This window comes from Bos grunniens, chromosome 11, assembly GCF_055505025.1.
Source record: "Bos grunniens cultivar Pamir isolate PY7600 chromosome 11, Bosgru_T2T1.0, whole genome shotgun sequence".
Taxonomy (NCBI): Eukaryota; Metazoa; Chordata; class Mammalia; order Artiodactyla; family Bovidae; genus Bos; species Bos grunniens.
This window is the reverse complement of record NC_141175.1, coordinates 87,856,857-87,873,897: the sequence shown is the minus strand read 5'-3', so window position 1 is coordinate 87,873,897 and position 17,041 is coordinate 87,856,857. Positions and strand designations below refer to the sequence as shown.

Sequence of the window (17,041 nt, the reverse complement as noted above, 5' to 3'; positions counted from 1 at the left end):
GAATACCAGACCACCTGATCTGCCTCTTGAGAAACCTATATGCAGGTCAGGAAGCAACAGTTAGAACTGGACATGGAACAACAGACTGGTTCCAAATAGGAAAAGGAGTGCATCAAGGCTGTATATTGTCACCCTGCTTATTTAACTTATATGCAGAGTACATCATGAGAAACGCTGGGCTGGAAGAAACACAAGCTGGAATCAAGATTGCCAGGAGAAATATCAATAACCTCAGATATGCAGATGACACCACCCTTATGGCAGAAAGTGAAGAGGAACTCAAAAGCCTCTTGATGAAAGTGAAAGTGGAGTGAAAAAGTTGGCTCAAAGCTCAACATTCAGAAAATGAAGATCATGGCATCCGGTCCCATCACTTCATGGGAAATAGATGGGGAAACAGTGGAAACAGTGTCAGACTTTATTTTTTTGGGGCTCCAAAATCACTGCAGATGGTGACTGCAGCCATGATATTAAAAGACGCTTACTCCTTGGAAGGAAAGTTATAACCAACCTAGATAGCACATTCAAAAGCAGAGACATTACTTTGCCAACAAAGGTCCGTCTAGTCAAGGCTATGGTTTTTCCTGTGGTCATGTATGGATTTGAGAGTTGGACTGTGAAGAAGGCTGAGCACCGAAGAATCGATGCTTTTGAACTGTGGTGTTGGAGAAGACTCTTGAGAGTCCCTTGGACTGCAAGGAGATCCAACCAGTCCATTCTGAAGGAGATCAGCCCTGGGATTTCTTTGGAAGGAATGATGCTGAAGCTGAAACTCCAGTACTTTGGCCACCTCATGCGAAGAGTTGACTCATTGGAAAAGACTGTGATGCTGGGAGGGATTGGGGGCAGGAGGAGAAGGGGACGACAGAGGATGAGATGGCTGGATGGTATCACTGACTCGATGGACGTGAGTCTGGGTAAACTCCGGGAGTTGGTGATGGACAGGGATGCCTGGCGTGCTGCGATTCATGGGGTCACAAAGAGTCGGACACGACTGAGCGACTGAACTGAACTGAACTGAACTGAACTGAATCTTAGACTCTGAACAAAAAGGAACTGGGATCTAATATGTAAATAAATGTCTGCTGTGAATACAAAGAGAATTAGATTCACAGGATGAGTACTAAATACCCATAGAAATAAGTTTAAAATAACGCTCAGTGACAAAAATCTGTTGTAGTTATTCTGCCAAGCCCATATTAGAGAGCTTAAGATGGTCTGAACTATAAAAGATAATTATATATGGGGGGTGGGGTTGATGTCAGTGACAGAGCTATAGCTTTACCTATGGATGATACAAGAATAGCAAAATGTTAATTGTTAAAAGATGGGTGATGGTTACAAAGGTGGGGTGGGGTGGGGGGGAAGGTCTATCATACCACTTGTGTATATACTTTGGATATGTTTGAAATGTTTTGTAATTAAAAAGAAAAAAGGCCCAGTCACAGTAAACTTGAAAATGTATACATTCTTGAACACAAAGATGGATACTATCTGTGGTGCTTAGGTTTTACCCTGATAAGCAGAGCAAAGACTAACACAACCTGTGTGCTACTAACCTGCACTACTGTCAGTTTCAACTGTCCAGGCTTTATACTTACCAGCAAGACTACGAATGTCCTTCATAAAATGTTTTCTTTTTGGCTGCATCACAACACTGTCTGTGTTTTCTGAAATGTAAAATCAAGACAGTGTAATGTAAAACCTAGTTATATATGCTTATGTTGTTTATTAAATATCAACAGTGAAAACGGAAAAGTTCATCAAACAGAAGTATACCTTTGCCTTTATGTGGCTTTGGATTTCGATATACAAATCGATCCAAGAACCTCATTAGTGTGAAATCCTGCAGTGGATCCCCTGAATACTCAATATAATTTCCCTGAAAGATGAGGGGAGGGAATTAAGATCTTAACTTGAAATATATATATATACTCACAACACACACACACACACACAGAAGAACAAGAAAAAGATAAGCATCTACTACATTGCTTCAAAGGCACAAATGTGCAATAAAATACCCTTCAAATATCCCTCACATGCACATTATTCTTTCCTTGAAGAAATTAAGCACACACGCATACATATTCTATAATGCACTGCTGATTTTATGAATAGGCAAACAGTATTAATACTATAGGTCATCTAACCATGAACCAGGAATCAACGCTGAGTGAAAAAAATGGCAAAAGGGAAAGGGGAGGGTAGCCTTTCTCCAGGAGCAATAAATAATCAGGATGTAATAAATAACTGTTGTGGTTCTATAATATCCATGTATTTCCACTCATCTCAGAGTGGGAGGAATTATCTGTTGCTCTTTATCAAACAAATCATTGCTCCTTTACAAAAGCAGAAAAACATACACAATTCTATCTAGTAGAGAAAACACTGACCAGTTAGTGACTACTTCAAACAGGATTACTTATTTTCTTTAATTTCTTGTCTTCTGAATATTTGAGACTTACCTGAAGAATAGTCTTTGCAAAAAGGGCCACAGAAGGATGAAAATGCTCAGATAGCTGGAAAGAAATATGTGAAATAAGGTCAACTACCAAAACTGCAGGTTATTTAAGAAAATCCCCCAAACTGAAACTGAAGCCAATACATGAGAAGAGTGACTACTCTCAACATTCTGGTCTCAGGAACACTCTGTATACTTCAAAATCAAGGACCTTAAGAGCTTCTGTGAGTTAAGTGGGATATATCTACTGATACTTAACTTTATTAGAAATTACAACAAAAGAAAATCTGAACACTTACAGTTCATTTAAAATTAACAATAAATCTATTACATATTAATATAAACAATAACATGTAGAATGAAAAATAACTTTCAAAACAAACATTAGTGGTAAGCGCAGCATTATTTTACAGCTTTGCAAATCTAATGTCTGGTTTAAGAGAAGCCAGCAGATTCTCATATCTACTTCTGTAGTCCATGTTATTTTAGTTCACGTGTGTTTAGGAAATTTGGCCACACACATATATACTTGGAAAAAATGGGGGATTAACTAATGGTCTTTCACATAAATGTGGATTTTTTTCCTTTGATACTATACCAAAGATGAGCTGCAATATGGAGTCTGAAACCCTATCAACTTTTGGTATTTGCTACTTAAAATTAACTGGTCTACAGTGGATGAATCTTTTATTCATGTTTGACTTTTAACACTGTGCACTGGTCATTTATAAAATACTGATTTTGTGAATTATGCAATTCTTCAAAATGTTGCTGACATTTAATTAAACATCACAAAAACCATAGTATCACCATGAATTTCATTAGAAAAGATACCAAGAAACTGTTAAGCTTAAGATGGTGGTTATAGGAGTTCTAAAATTTTAACCAAAGCTTGAATTTCATCACTGATAACAGATACTGTCAGCTGTTTCATTTGAAGTAAAAGATTTACTTCATTCATTTTCAAGAAATATCTCCCAAATACAAAAGCATGACCAGTCTGTCAGCCAGTCTTTCATGAAAAAAGTAGCTAGCTGCATTTCCAACAATTATATAGGCACTTTTCCTTGAGATGTGAGAAAAGTCTCATACCTAGGTATTCTGGGGTTAAAATAATAAAATCAACAATTTTCCTTGCTTCATCATACTTGTGTGATACTGGCTTTCCTCCTCCCTTTCAAGTATATGGCAATGAAGAATATAATGGCCATCAGTACAGCTTGGTACTACTGTTTTTATTTCTGCTAAAGTCACCAGCAGTTTAGCCATCATTTCTTTAATACCACCAGTGCATCAACAGTGACAAAGGCAAATAATATCTTGGTATCACTTTCAAAGTAGTTGTGACCTTACAGATTCACTAACAAGGTGTCAGGGACCCACAGGAGTCTGCCTAGGAAGACACTTGCGTTAGCAAAACTCCAGAAAGGTTATTAGAAATGAGTTCCTCTTATACATTTACAAGGTAACTTTGCTTGCAAATAGTTCTACTACCACAAAATTTTTCAGAGATACCCAATTGCGGTAATATGGTTGCTAAGTTGTGTCCAACTCTTTGTGATCCCACGGACTGTAGCCCGCCACTCTCCTCTGTCCATGGAATCTTCCCAGCCCAGGGATTGGACCTGCATCTCTTGCATTGGCAGGCAAGTTCACCACCAAGCCACCAGGGAAGCCCTGAGATATCCAATGCGTAAAGCAAAATGTATCCATTTTACAGAGCCATTATATACAACAGCATACTTAGGAAAAGCAAAATTTATTTACAGCCATGAATAATAACCTTATTTTGTACCCACGTTATTTAAGATTTTCTACATATGAATGCAGAAATGTGTAAATTTAATGTTTATTACAGGCAACAGAAATATGGGTTATAAGGCATTACAGCCAGGTGACATATTTCAAATTGCTTATGCTGACTAATTTCTAAATAACTCCTCTATTTATCATTTACAAGAAAAATGGAAAAGAAACTATTAAATCCATGGGGGCAAATATACGGCACAGATGAATTAGGAGACAATTTGGAATTACTTTACCTTTTTGAGTTCCCAGAGACTTGTATTTTCAGCTCCACAGTACAAAGGGTTTCTACTGAATGGATCATATGTGTTTAACTGTTTGCCACCTGTGAACAAAAATAGAGTATTTCTCAAATGCTCTGGTCCTAGCCCAAGTGGTCACTAACCCACCAGGATTAATGCTGTCACCAACAGCGCTCTTAGTTTCTTTTAGGTCAGTTAGATCCTAAGTGTTAAGATGACAAAGGACCTGAAGATGAAACAGGTCTAAATTCTTTTGGAACTTTAGAGTGCAGTGAATATTTGTCATTAAATTATGCCTAGAAGTAAGTATCACTTGGAACAGGTTTCATATTATCTTCTTCATGTTTTTAGCAATTCTGCATTACAAAATTTACAACAAGGAACCTTTAGAACACAGAAGGAACTGTCTACTTCACAATGTACATACTGGTCATCCTTCTAAAGGATTATTCCTAGGTTAGCCCTCTGATGGATTCTTTAAAAAACTTTCCTGGTGGCTACCATACTTTTCTTGTACACTTTACAGGCTAAGGTTCAGACAGGTGAACTACTCTGACCAAGAGTTCCACAAATTTGAAAAATGGGTCTGGCAACTTTTTAAAATATGTATTTTAATTGAAGGATAATTACTTTACAATCTTGTGGTGGTTTCTGTTACACATTGACATAAATCAGCCATGGGTGCACATGTGTCCCCATGCACATGTGTTCATGCACATGCTGAACCCCCCTCCTACCTCCCTCCCAACCCCATCCCTCTGGGTTGTCCCAGAGCACTGGCTTTGAGTGCCCTGCTTCATGCATCAAACTTGCACTGGTGATCTATTTTACATATGGTAACAATATATATGTTTCAATGTTATTCTCTCAATTCATCCCACCCTTGCCTTCTCCCAGGTAGTCCAAAAGTCTGTTCTTCACATCTGTGTCTCTTTTGCTGCTTTGCATATAGGGTCATCGTTAGCATCTTTCTAAATTCCATATATATGCATTAATACACTGTATTGGTGTTTCTCTATCTGACTTATGTCACTCTGTATAACAGGCTCCAGTTTCATCCACCTCATTAGAACTGACTCAAATCTGTTCTTTTTTATAGCTGAGTAATACTCCATTGTTAATACTTCCTTATCCATTCATTTGCAGATGGACGTTTAGGTTGCTTCCATGTCCTAGCTATTGTAAACAGCTGGCACCTTTCTTGATCCTCAAGGCTAGTGTGTTTTTCTTTTAGCCTTAAATGAAGAGGCTGCATTTCTACAATTTCTTTTGGCTCTAATATTCTGTTAATAGATTCAATTCAGTTGATGTGTGTATGGAACGCCTAAGTTTCTATTTGAGTTGGCCAAAAGGTTCCTTCCACTTTTTCTGCAACATTGTATGGAAAAACTCAAAGGAACGTTTTGGCCAACCCAATATACCAAAAAGAGTTTTCAATTCTCAAACATTTCTTTAAGGAACTACAGAGGGTAAATATGATGCTCAAACAAAATAACCACAAGTTTTATACTTCATGTGTGTGTTAGTCGCTCAGTCGTATCTGACTCTTTGCAACCCCGTGGACTGTAGCCTGCCAGGCTCCTTTGTCCATGGGATTCTCCAGGCAAGAATACTGGAGTGGGTTGCCATTTCTTTCTCCAATTATACTTCATAATATGTAACAAATACTTTTGTTTGTAAGTCAAACTTTTGTATACACGTGTTTTTTTCATATATGTTCCATTAGGAAGCCTTTACATCTAAAGATCAAGAAACTAAACTTGTTCAAAGGTATAAACTGACTACATTTACAGCTGAAGAGAGATCTATTGTGCATTTAACATGACCACAGTTTTCTCACTAAATCTTCACAACTCTAAAAGGTATCTGCTTTAATTTCTAGAATTTAATTTAAAAATATGTACTTACTATCTGTGGTTTAGACGCTAAATTGTGTCCGACTCCTGCAACCCTATGGACTGCAGTCTGCCAGGCTCCTCTTTCTATGGGATTCTCCAGGCAAGAATACTAGGGAGGGTTGCCATTTCCTTCTCCAGGGGATCTTCCCAACCCAGGAATCAAACCTGGGTTTCCTGCATTGCAGGCAGATTCATTACTGAGTATGCTACTTATTATCTGTAGTACTGTTCATAAGTAAATCAATGATTCATTATGTTAAAAATTTTAGTTCTAAGACCTAAATATACCTAGTGATGAGAGCTCCCATCTAAAAGAAAACAATATTGAGAACTTCTAAAGTGCATAATGTTAATTTCTATTAAGATCGAAAGGGAATCCTAAGATTCAAGAGAAAACTTTAAAGATTTTAGAAACTCACCTTTTAAATTATCAAAGTGCACCCAAGAAGCAGACTCTACCTTTTTGGTTCCCACATGACTTTCAGACTCAGTTTTTTCCATCTCAGCTTTTTTCACGGTATCTGTTTCTGTTTCTTTATCTACATCAGTGAATTTTTCTGCTTCTTCATCATCTGCTATGTCAATAAAATTTTCTTCCTCATCAGACTCCTAAAAAAATGGTTTAATGAATCTGGTTTAATCAACTGGAAGTCCACATTCAATTATGTGAGGTGGTTTTGAAGAAGACTCGCTTATTGCAATTCTGATGAAACATGAAAGTTCCAAAAATGAAATTTAGATGAGAGGAGATCATATTCTTATTGCTAAATGGAATAAAGTTTTGAATCAAGAATCCATGAGACTTTGAAAGCATTCAGCCCTCAAATAAATTTTTGACTTGTTATAAATTATAAGGCAGGTGATATTATGTCCATTTCACAACTGAGAGACAGGTTTAAGAGATCTACTAGTTCTAAACCCTCTCTGCTGTTGTTGTTCAGTGGCTAAGTCCTGTCCAACTCTTTGCAACCCCATTGACTGCCGCATGCCAAGCTTCCCTGTCCTTCATTATCTCCCAGAATTTGGTCAAACTCATGTCCATTGAGTCAGTGATGCAATCTAACCATCTTATCCTCTGTTGACCCCTTCTCCTCCTGCAATCAGTCTTTCACAGCATCACAGAATCCCACTTTATGGTAGTTTATTACCAGTAAAGGGTCAAGCAATATGCCCACCGAGTTGACTTCACACCAGGGACTAAAATCCAGGTCAGTCTGATTCCAGGTCTCACACTCTGGATGCTCCAGAGAACTGAGTATGTTACTGTCATCATAGCAAAGAAAAATATCAAATACAGTTCAGAACCCACTGGATTTAAAAAGCAGTTGTAAAGTATACCAGATGATCATCCAGTTGACTTCTTAAACCTGGTTTTGCTTTGAGGATCTCAGATACAAGATACAAAGCTCCACATATAAATGGTGGCATCTGTTCACAAGTGACTTGAAGTAACCTCTTCACAAAAGCCTTCACCCTCCGCAACACAATGTCAGCTTTCAGAGACTTGTAGACAAGGTTAAGAAACATGGCTTGCTTAGAACACAACATCAACCCCGGATCCAGCATCTTCCTGCAAAACAGAAACAAGAGCACATGTTTATTTATAAAACATCCCCAAACCCAGCGACTAATAAATATCCTCATCTTAGTTAGGGATAGCCTTCCCACTATTTTAGAACAAGAGATCATTTCTGTCCTAAGGAGTAAGATCGAAGTGAATAACCAGAACAGGAAGAATGATGATAGTACCAGAGGGAAAAACTCCACAGGAGCAGGAAACTTTTCTGGGGTTTCTTTTCTCTTTTCCAAATGGTTTTCCATTCTCTAGACCAACAGGGCACCTCCCTAACAGTATAATTTTCATGGAAGGCTAATTCAAAACCAAACAATGAAAACTGCCCTTTGAAAGCAGTGGACTAGACCAGCGTTCTTATCCTTGCATCACTGCCTACTAGCTGGGTGACCAGAGGCTGCCTCCACACGGTTTGGGTGAAGACCATACATGCGTAGTAGAAAACTGAACTGTGAGACTCCCTTTGAATGTACTAACTGTATAAATCCTTCCTATATGCACTCAAAGAGAGTCTCACAGTTCACTTTTCTACTATGCATGTACGGTCTTCACCCGAACCGTGTGGAGGCAGCCTCTGGTCACCCAGCTAGTAGGCAGTGATGCTCTTCTCCAACTGTCTGCACATCCATAGATTCCTTCATCATTCTTGGTCCTGTGTTTATGTTCTTTATAGTTGAACACATTTTGTTGCCTTTCTTTTTCCCCTCAAAGTCCATTGGAACAGGGACGGTGCCTGTTATTCACTGCTGTAACCCTAGTGCCTTGCACTTAATAAGCACTAGAATGTTTGCTGAATGAACAAATGGTTCATGATATGGTAAGTGGTTGTTCAATATATCTTGTAACCGCAGATTGCTCAGTCTCTCACTAGGAATACAATCCGATTTTGGACAATTTACTTTTGCCAGAAAACAAACACCTTCTTTATCCACAGCTGAAATCTAATGTGTAATTTCTAACTATTAATTTTACTATTGCCTTCTGATGCAACACAAGCAACAAGAGCAAAAATAAACTAGTGGGACCACATCAAACACTTCTTCACAACAAATGAAACCATCAACAAATTGAAAAGGCAACCTATGCAACGGGAGGAAATATTTGCAAACATGTAACGGATAAAGTAGTAGTGTTAGTTGCTCAGTCGTGTCCAACTCTTTGCAACCCCATGGACTACAGTCTGCCAGGCTCCTCTGTCTATGGGATTCTCCAGGCAAGAATACTGGAGTGGATTGCCATTCCCTTCTCCAGAGGATCTTCCCGACTCAGGGATCAAACCCGGGGCTCTGCATTGCAGGCAGATTCTTTACCATTTGAGCTACCATGAAGATCCAATCTCTGATAAAGGGTTAATATAAAAAACATGTAAGGAACCTCATATAATTTAACAGCAAAAATCTCCCAAAAAATCCAACTAAAAAATGGGCAAAGGATCTGAATAGACATTTTTCCAAAGAAGAAATACAAATGGCCAAAAGGTACATGAAACAGGTGCTCAACACCACTAACCATCAGGGTAATCAAAACCACACTGAGATACCAACTCACACCTGTTAGGATGGCTATTATAAAAAAGGCAAGAGATAACACTGAAAAGCACATGGAAAAAATGGAATCCATATACACTGGTGGTAGGAATATAAATTGGCACAACCATTATGGAAAGCTGTAAAGCAGTTCCTCAACAAATTAAAAATAGAATTACCATATAACCCAGCAACTCCACTTCTGGGCATATACCAAAGAAAATGAAATCAGTCTGTCAAGGGATATCTGCACTCCCACATTCACTGTATTATTCACAACAGCTGAAGTATGGAAACAACCTGTGCGTGTGTTAGCAGATGAATGGATGATGAAGATATGTTATATACACACAATGGATTATTATTTAGCCATGAGAAAGAAGGAAGTCCCACTTGTGACATGTATAAACCTGGAGAGCATTATGCCTAATGAAGTCAGTCAGAAAGACTACTACTCTGATTTCATGGATGAACAGAATCTTAAAAAAAAAAAAAAAAAATCAAATTCATAGAAAACAGAGAAAAGACTGGTATTTGCCAGCGGTAGGGGGTGGGGAGTAGGGAATAGGGAGATGTTGGTCAAAGGGTGCAAACTTCCAGCTTCATGGTGAATATTTAATGATACTGTACTGTAGACTTGAAATTTGCTGAGAATAGATCTTTAGTGCTCTAACCCCTCCAAGGAGTAACTATGTAACTACATGAAGTAATGGAGGTGTTAATGAACTTGAAAATGGTAAACATCACAATGTATACATGTATCAAATCTTCACTCTGTGTGCTTTAAATAATACAATTTTATGGGTCAATAAATTGGTTACACAACAAAGTAACCTAAGTATACTTTTACAGCCTTTTAAATACTTGACCCTTTACTATAGCTATTATTTGTCCATCCCCCACCCCCTACCCCTTTGGCAGGCTGCTGAACTATTATCTCATGTAACTTCTAAATTCTCTTTTTATCCTGTTTGTTGAATCCTAGAGATGCTCCAATTGGTCTGGACCCCCAGATATTAGGAAACCCAGAATAAACACAATCCTCCAGATATCTACTCCAAAAGCAGAATCATCACTTTTGTTCTAAGAACTTTTATTTTTTTTACTAACACTAGAAATGAAAATATTTAACTTTGTGAAGCATATTTTCATATTCTTCACCTATCTAGTTTCCCCCATTTTGTCAATTCCACAATTCTAGTACATACTGATGATATTCTGAGATAGTCAATGTCATTCAAATAATGTTTTATTTTTGGCTGTACCACATGGCATGTGGGTACTTCCCTGACCAGGAATGGAACCTGGGGGCCCCTAAGTGGAAGTGCAGAGTCCTAATCATTGGATTGCCTGAGAATTCCCCAAATAAACTTTGATAGTCCACTTTTTTCTCATTTAAATTTTTCAACACTTCCATCCGTTCTGCCACTCATTTTTAATAAGTTCCATTACACATCAATAGAAACATTTGAGAATTTACAGGGATGTGTCTCTACCATTTGACAGAGAGTATGTTCCTGAAGTTTTTGATAAATTATGTTTTTGTAAACCAAATCATCTCTTCATTTCTTTTATCCGTCAATTAATAGCACGGAATTTTTACTTAAAATATTTTTAATACAATCAAGAGAAAATACATACTTTAAAAAACCTTAAAAGGCCTTTGAAGTAATCCATCTGTGAGATCTCTTGGCAAGCAATAATTTGAAGAGTTTAAGAATGCACTCCTCAGACATGTTAGACCCCTGTGTTTAACACTGAGATATTAAATGGATATTAGAAAAATACGTTTTCCAGTAGATTTCAAACTTTCCAAAAACTAGAAATTCTTATGACCCTCAAAAGTTGCTAAAGAACCTAACTCTGAAACCTCTACACTTTCAGCCTTGGAAGTCTTTCCAAACTAAAAAATTAAGGATTTATTACTTAAAATTTTTAAAAAATTTTTCATTTCTGGCTGTGCCTCATGGCTTACAGGATCCTCATTTTCCAACCAGAGGTTGAACTTGGGCCACAGCAGTGAAAGTGCTGAGATGAAACCACTGGACCACCAGGGAATTAGGGCTAGAGTACTTAGACTCTTCAAATTCAAGTTTTATTTTTTGGAACTTTATGGAATTTTTCCCCAAAATATTTTCCATCACCTTCAATTGGCTGAATCCACAGATGTAGAACCTGCTAATAAAAAGGCTAACTGTAAAAAAAAAAAAAAAAGAATTATGGAAAGAATTCTGAAATCTTTTTTAATGTATAAGCCCAATCAGTACCATGAAACACCATGAACTCCAAGTCACTAGGCCTGGATTTGCCACCTAAGTTGACTTCATGATGTGTGTGTGACCTTGCACAAATTATTGTACCTCACAGACTAGAGAGCTTGTAAAAGGATTAAATTAAAGAAATGTAAATGAGCAGTAATAGCAGCCAGCACTTACAGAGCACTGAACTATGTGTTGGGCTGTGTTAAAAGCATAGCTGCTGCTGCTGCTGCTAAGACACTTCAGTCGTGTCCAACTCTGTGCAACCCCACAGACAGCAGCCCACCAGGCTCCCCTGTCCCTGGGATTCTCCAGGCAAGAACACTGGAGTGGGTTGCCATTTCCTTCTCCAGTGCATGAAAGTGAACAGTGAAAGTGAAGTACAGCATACACTGACAATCACATGGGTTTACAAATACAGTAACTCACTATGGCTGATTCATGTTAACATTTGGCAGAAACCAACACTGTGCTGTAAAGCAATTATCCTTCACTTAAAAATTAAATTAATTAAAAAGTACATTAACTCATTAATCTTATTAAAACCTCAGCTCTATCATTGCTTAGCTGTGTAGCTGTGCGTAAGTTTCATAATCTTCATTAAAAAACCTATGAGATAGGTGCTTTCCTTTTCATTTTACAGACAAATAAAAGCACAGTACAACGGGATCAATCATGTTTACCAATAGGGATTTAATGAAAATTAAAGCAATTTGTCCTTTGGATAAACTATATAAGTCAAATCTAGGTTTAGATCTAAGATATTAACCAATATATTATGTTTCTTGCAAGCTGTATGTACGTAAAATTAGAAAAATGAATTAGAAATAGTTTACTGTACTTCAATAGTTTCCAAGTATACAAACTTCAAAATATCTGCCCTGAATGGGTGCATTGCAGGACAGTTGCAAATTCAGTAATTCTAGTACCAAAATCTTAATACTAACATTTTAAAATATATTCCAAAACCGCAATGCTCCTCCTCAACCTTTCTATGTAAAAACTTTGTTTACCATTTATTTGTCTTCCCCAACATGAATGAAAGTATTTTAGAGGTGGGAAATTTGTTCACTGTGCTATATCCTGAGTTCTTGAATAGTACCCAGCACGTAGCTGACACTCAAAAAATTCTTGTTGAATGAACAACTAAATGGCAGTGTGAAGGACAGAAGGAAAGAAATATAGGATCAAGGATGGGGACTTCTCAAAACAAAAAAATAATAAATGACATATTCAAAGCATATTAATACAGATGCCCAACAGGGAACTAAAGATTAAGTGACTCAAAAGCTGGTGAAGAGCAAGTTACCAAGGAGTGCCAAAAACCCTACTTTCTTTCTACTGCCCCCAAGACGGACACTGCAGTATATTATACCACATTTTTCTCATTCACGTATTACAATGCTAAGTACTTACCGATACAATGCTGCATAATATCGATCTGATATTGTCTGCTGAGAATTCATGACTTGGAAGAGTAACATTAAAGCCTGCACACTGGTATTAAAATTCACAACATGCAGCACTTTGAACAGCGTATCAACCTGCTCCCTCACTTTGTCATCGGCAGTCTGGGCATAGGGGTATGCCCTATTCACTCCTGTTAAAAGGGCACTGAGCATTTTTGATTCAATATCTTTTTTCTTGATGCAAGTCCGAAAAAAACAAAAATAAAGAGTTATTAATTTGTTAGCTAGTTCACTTTCTTCATGAGAGAGGACCATTTGATTTAAAAAGCAAATTGCATAATACTGGGCTTTGGAGCTGATATTTGAGCGGAACAGCAGTCTCTCTACTTCACCACACACAACTCCTTTCATGTTGGGATGTTTACAAAGCAGTGTCTCCAACAGATGGGAGGCTTTGGTGGCTATTCTGTTCTGAGGATCTCCCAGTTTATTTACCACCTGCACAAGAAAGGCCTTTTCTTCCTCAGGTTTGTTACAAAGAAGCTCATGAGCCACCACGAGGGCTCGAGTTTTGGTGGCTACTAATGAATCATGACTTAAAGTTTCTAAGACTTGCACAAATTCAGCCACTAAGTGTTTCAGCTGGTGTTCAAAATACCATAATATGAGTCTTCTGTCTCTGGAGTCCCTGTTGCCGCTGGACAACTGCTCTAGTTTGTTGAAAGGATGCTGGCTGAAAACCCGTAGCTTTCGATTATCCGGCAAAAGGTCTGTAATGAGTAACTCTTTGAAAGTATCCAAAGCCATGAGGCACTGCTGTTTGCTGCCCTTCTTTTTAACAAGGTTCACGAGAGTTTCCACAAACTGGAGTGTGTGAATAGCATCATCCTGAATAAGAAGAATCATGGCTGCCATTCTGTCACCTAGAGTCCCTGATGATACAATCGCCTTCATCCAGGTAGAAGAGGCTCCCTTTTGGTTATTCGTCTTATTTTTGAATAAATTGATTTCATGTTCATACAACTTCTGAGCCAAGGCTTTGTACTTGGACACAACATCCCGAGGCTGGGGTTCCAAACAATATTCATCGCTATACTCCATATCATACCATTTGCCGCCAGACTTAAGTAACAAAGTCTGTCTCTCAAAAAATTCAAAGATGTCCTGTTGCTTATCTTTCTTTGCTTTTGTTATGGCACTGTTGTTCTCATCAGAATGCTGTTCTGGCCTCTTCTTATTTTTCACCTTACTTTCACTTTCTGCTGCTTTTTGCTTTTTACTATCCACTTTAGATACTCTTGATTCCTTCTTGCTATCATCTTCTTTTTTAGCTGGTTGATCTTCTTCAATTAAGAAACCTTTTGCGTACTTGGCCAAACTAAGATTCTGAATAAATGCTTCCAATTCACCTTGCTGAAAATCATCAATTGCTCCTTTTTTGCCTCCATCCACAACTTCCTCATTCTCATCCAAAGCAGCCAACATAAGATAATCTTGCTGCATAGAAACATATGAAAAGTTAACAATAAATTACAAATCTAACAGTTTCATTAAAACTTCAAAAGTTAATGATATTTATATTGCTGAAATCAATTATCCATGAAATTTAGTTATAGTACTGCCTGGGCTCCCTTCCACACCCAAAGTACTTGATAAAGCAAAGATTTAAATGCAAAGGGAATTTTCTGGCAGTCCAGTGGTTAGGACTCTGTGCTTTCACTGCCTTGGGCCAAGGTTCAAACCCTGGTCAGGGAACTAAGACCCTGCAGGTCAAGTGGCACAGCCCTACCCCCCCGCCCCCCAAAAAAATAAATGTGAAAAACAAAACTATAGAGTAACAGGAGAAACCACAACATTAGGGGAAAAAAAAAAAAAAACCAGGGTAGGGAAAAATTCTAAATATGACATAAAACTCAGGTCCCATATGGAAAAGAATGGATAAATTTACCATTCTCTCATATACACAAAACATATACAAAAATCAGAAGACAGATAAGTTGGAAAAAAACAGTAACTGGCAACTTATATCAAAGTAATCTAGCTTAATATAAAAGTTCCTCTGCATCAGTTAAGGAAGTGACAATCTGACAGAAAGATGTGCAAGTATATAAACAAATAAGAGGTTTTTAAAAAAATGAAAAGATGCCTAACCTCACTCACATTGAAAGAAGTCCAAATTAAAATCACAATGATATATCCATTTTTAAACACGTCAGACAAGCAGAGATGACACTAAGACAGGTGGTGCTGGGGAGAGGGTGAAGGAAAAAAGCACTTTCCCATACTGTTGATGGAAGTTCCCTATAGAAAGCAATCTGCCAACTTCAATCAAAATACCTGACAGACATCCTTTGACTGAGTCAAAGTTCCATTTCTATAAATTTAGGTGTATATACATCCACTTACTAATGTGGGGAAAGATATACATACTCAAGGCTATTTACTGAAGCATTATTTAAAATAGCAAAAGACTGACAAATATCCGCAATCAATGGCTGGTTAGATAAATTAACGATTTATGCTGACATAAAACCAATGACAGAACTTTATATACCGATATGGAAGCATCAAATAGTATAGATATACTACACCTTTTGTGTAAAAAATAACACATACAGGGGTGTGTGTATTTGTTTGAAAGATATAAAAGACACTAAAATGATTGCTTCCTGAAGAGGAAACTGCATGGCTGGAGATTAAAGTGAGAAAGAAGACCTTTCATTATGCACTTGCTCCTTTAAAATGCAACCCAAGTACAGACTAAACTGTCAGTCTGCCCAGGGAAACTGCATTTCTCCTGCCTCTAATCACTGACCCCACTCCGCCCTCTCCCACACTGCTCAGAAAAGTCTACCCTCAAAACAATTAATACAAAGCCAAACTGTCACATATTTGCTCCGAATCTTCTAAAGGTTTCCCATAAAATGAGAACATAAGTCCACCCTCTTATGTCTCTGACCTCATTTCTTACCGCTCTTCTCTCACTTCACTTGACCTCAGCTGCACTATTTTACTGTTCCTGGGACAACAAAACCAAAAGGGCTCACTGCTTTCTTCCCTCCAGTTTTCTGCTCACTCACTGGTGGATTCCCCAATCACCTAGTTTAAAACTTTAAGTCCTTTCCCACTCATTATCCTCTCTCGTTTTAGCTTTCGTCATAGCTCTTACTCAGCGTTAGATACACTGTGTATTTCAAAGTTTGGTTACCGTTTCATTAATACGTAAATTCCAAGAACGCAGAAAGATTCTTGGGCGTAAAGTGAGCAAGTGTGTGTACTTAAGATTCTAACACCAGTGGGATCCCAAACACGGATGTCAAGAGGTCGGAACAACAAACAGTCCTCTCCGACCTGATGGAGTGCCATTTATACACTACGTCAATAAAAAGAGAAGATAACCTACATTTTAAGAAAAGACACGGCAAAAAAAAGTTCAATTCTAAACGACGTTTTTCTTGCAATATTACGGGAAAGAAGTGCAGGAAACGCGCAGAGTACATTTCGAAGCTGGAGTCTGAGCTGTGAGCTCCTGCTCCGCAGCTCGGGGGCTGCTGGGCCACTTAACCCGCTACTCGCGGGGCAATTCCACTCGCGACCCCTCCACACGCCTGTCTCCTTTCTTCGGGAGCCCGCGGCCATTACCTTGGTGCCTCCGAGCCGTAACACTTCCTGAAGGGAGAACGCATCCTCGGTTTCATCGTTATCATCCTCTTCGTCTTCGTCCGGATCTTCTAGCCCTTTCTCCGGGCCCCAGGGCCGCTTGGCATGGAACTCCAAAGGTTTCTCGGCTGCCGCCATAGCAAGCGAAGCACGCGCGCAAAGGCCCTAGCTTTCTTCCGCTAGGCCGAGTGACGTACTTCCTGTA

The 17,041-nt window shown here is 38.3% G+C and overlaps 1 protein-coding gene across 3 annotated transcripts in view; it reads right to left on the bottom strand.

Moving 5' to 3' along the window:
* CEBPZ (CCAAT enhancer binding protein zeta) overlaps nt 1-17,014 on the bottom strand; it is a 24,869-nt gene extending 7,855 nt beyond the window's left edge. Inside the window, exons 1-9 of one of the 3 annotated variants that reach the window (XR_015137226.1) lie at nt 16,819-17,014; nt 13,184-14,673; nt 7,749-7,980; nt 6,830-7,019; nt 6,421-6,584; nt 4,507-4,595; nt 2,469-2,522; nt 1,780-1,882; nt 1,602-1,670 (exon numbers count right to left, since the gene is read on the bottom strand). Coding sequence is in view for 2 of the 3 variants with exons in the window: in XM_086327433.1 (XP_086183559.1) it covers nt 1,602-1,670; nt 1,780-1,882; nt 2,469-2,522; nt 4,507-4,595; nt 6,830-7,019; nt 7,749-7,980; nt 13,184-14,673; nt 16,819-16,974 (2,383 nt within the window). In the remaining variant the exon portion in view is untranslated. The remainder of the gene's footprint in view (nt 1-1,601; nt 1,671-1,779; nt 1,883-2,468; nt 2,523-4,506; nt 4,596-6,420; nt 6,585-6,829; nt 7,020-7,748; nt 7,981-13,183; nt 14,674-16,818) is intronic. The other 2 variants (XM_086327433.1, XM_086327434.1) reach the window with 2 other exon arrangements.
* Nucleotides 17,015-17,041: the final 27 nt, after the last annotated feature.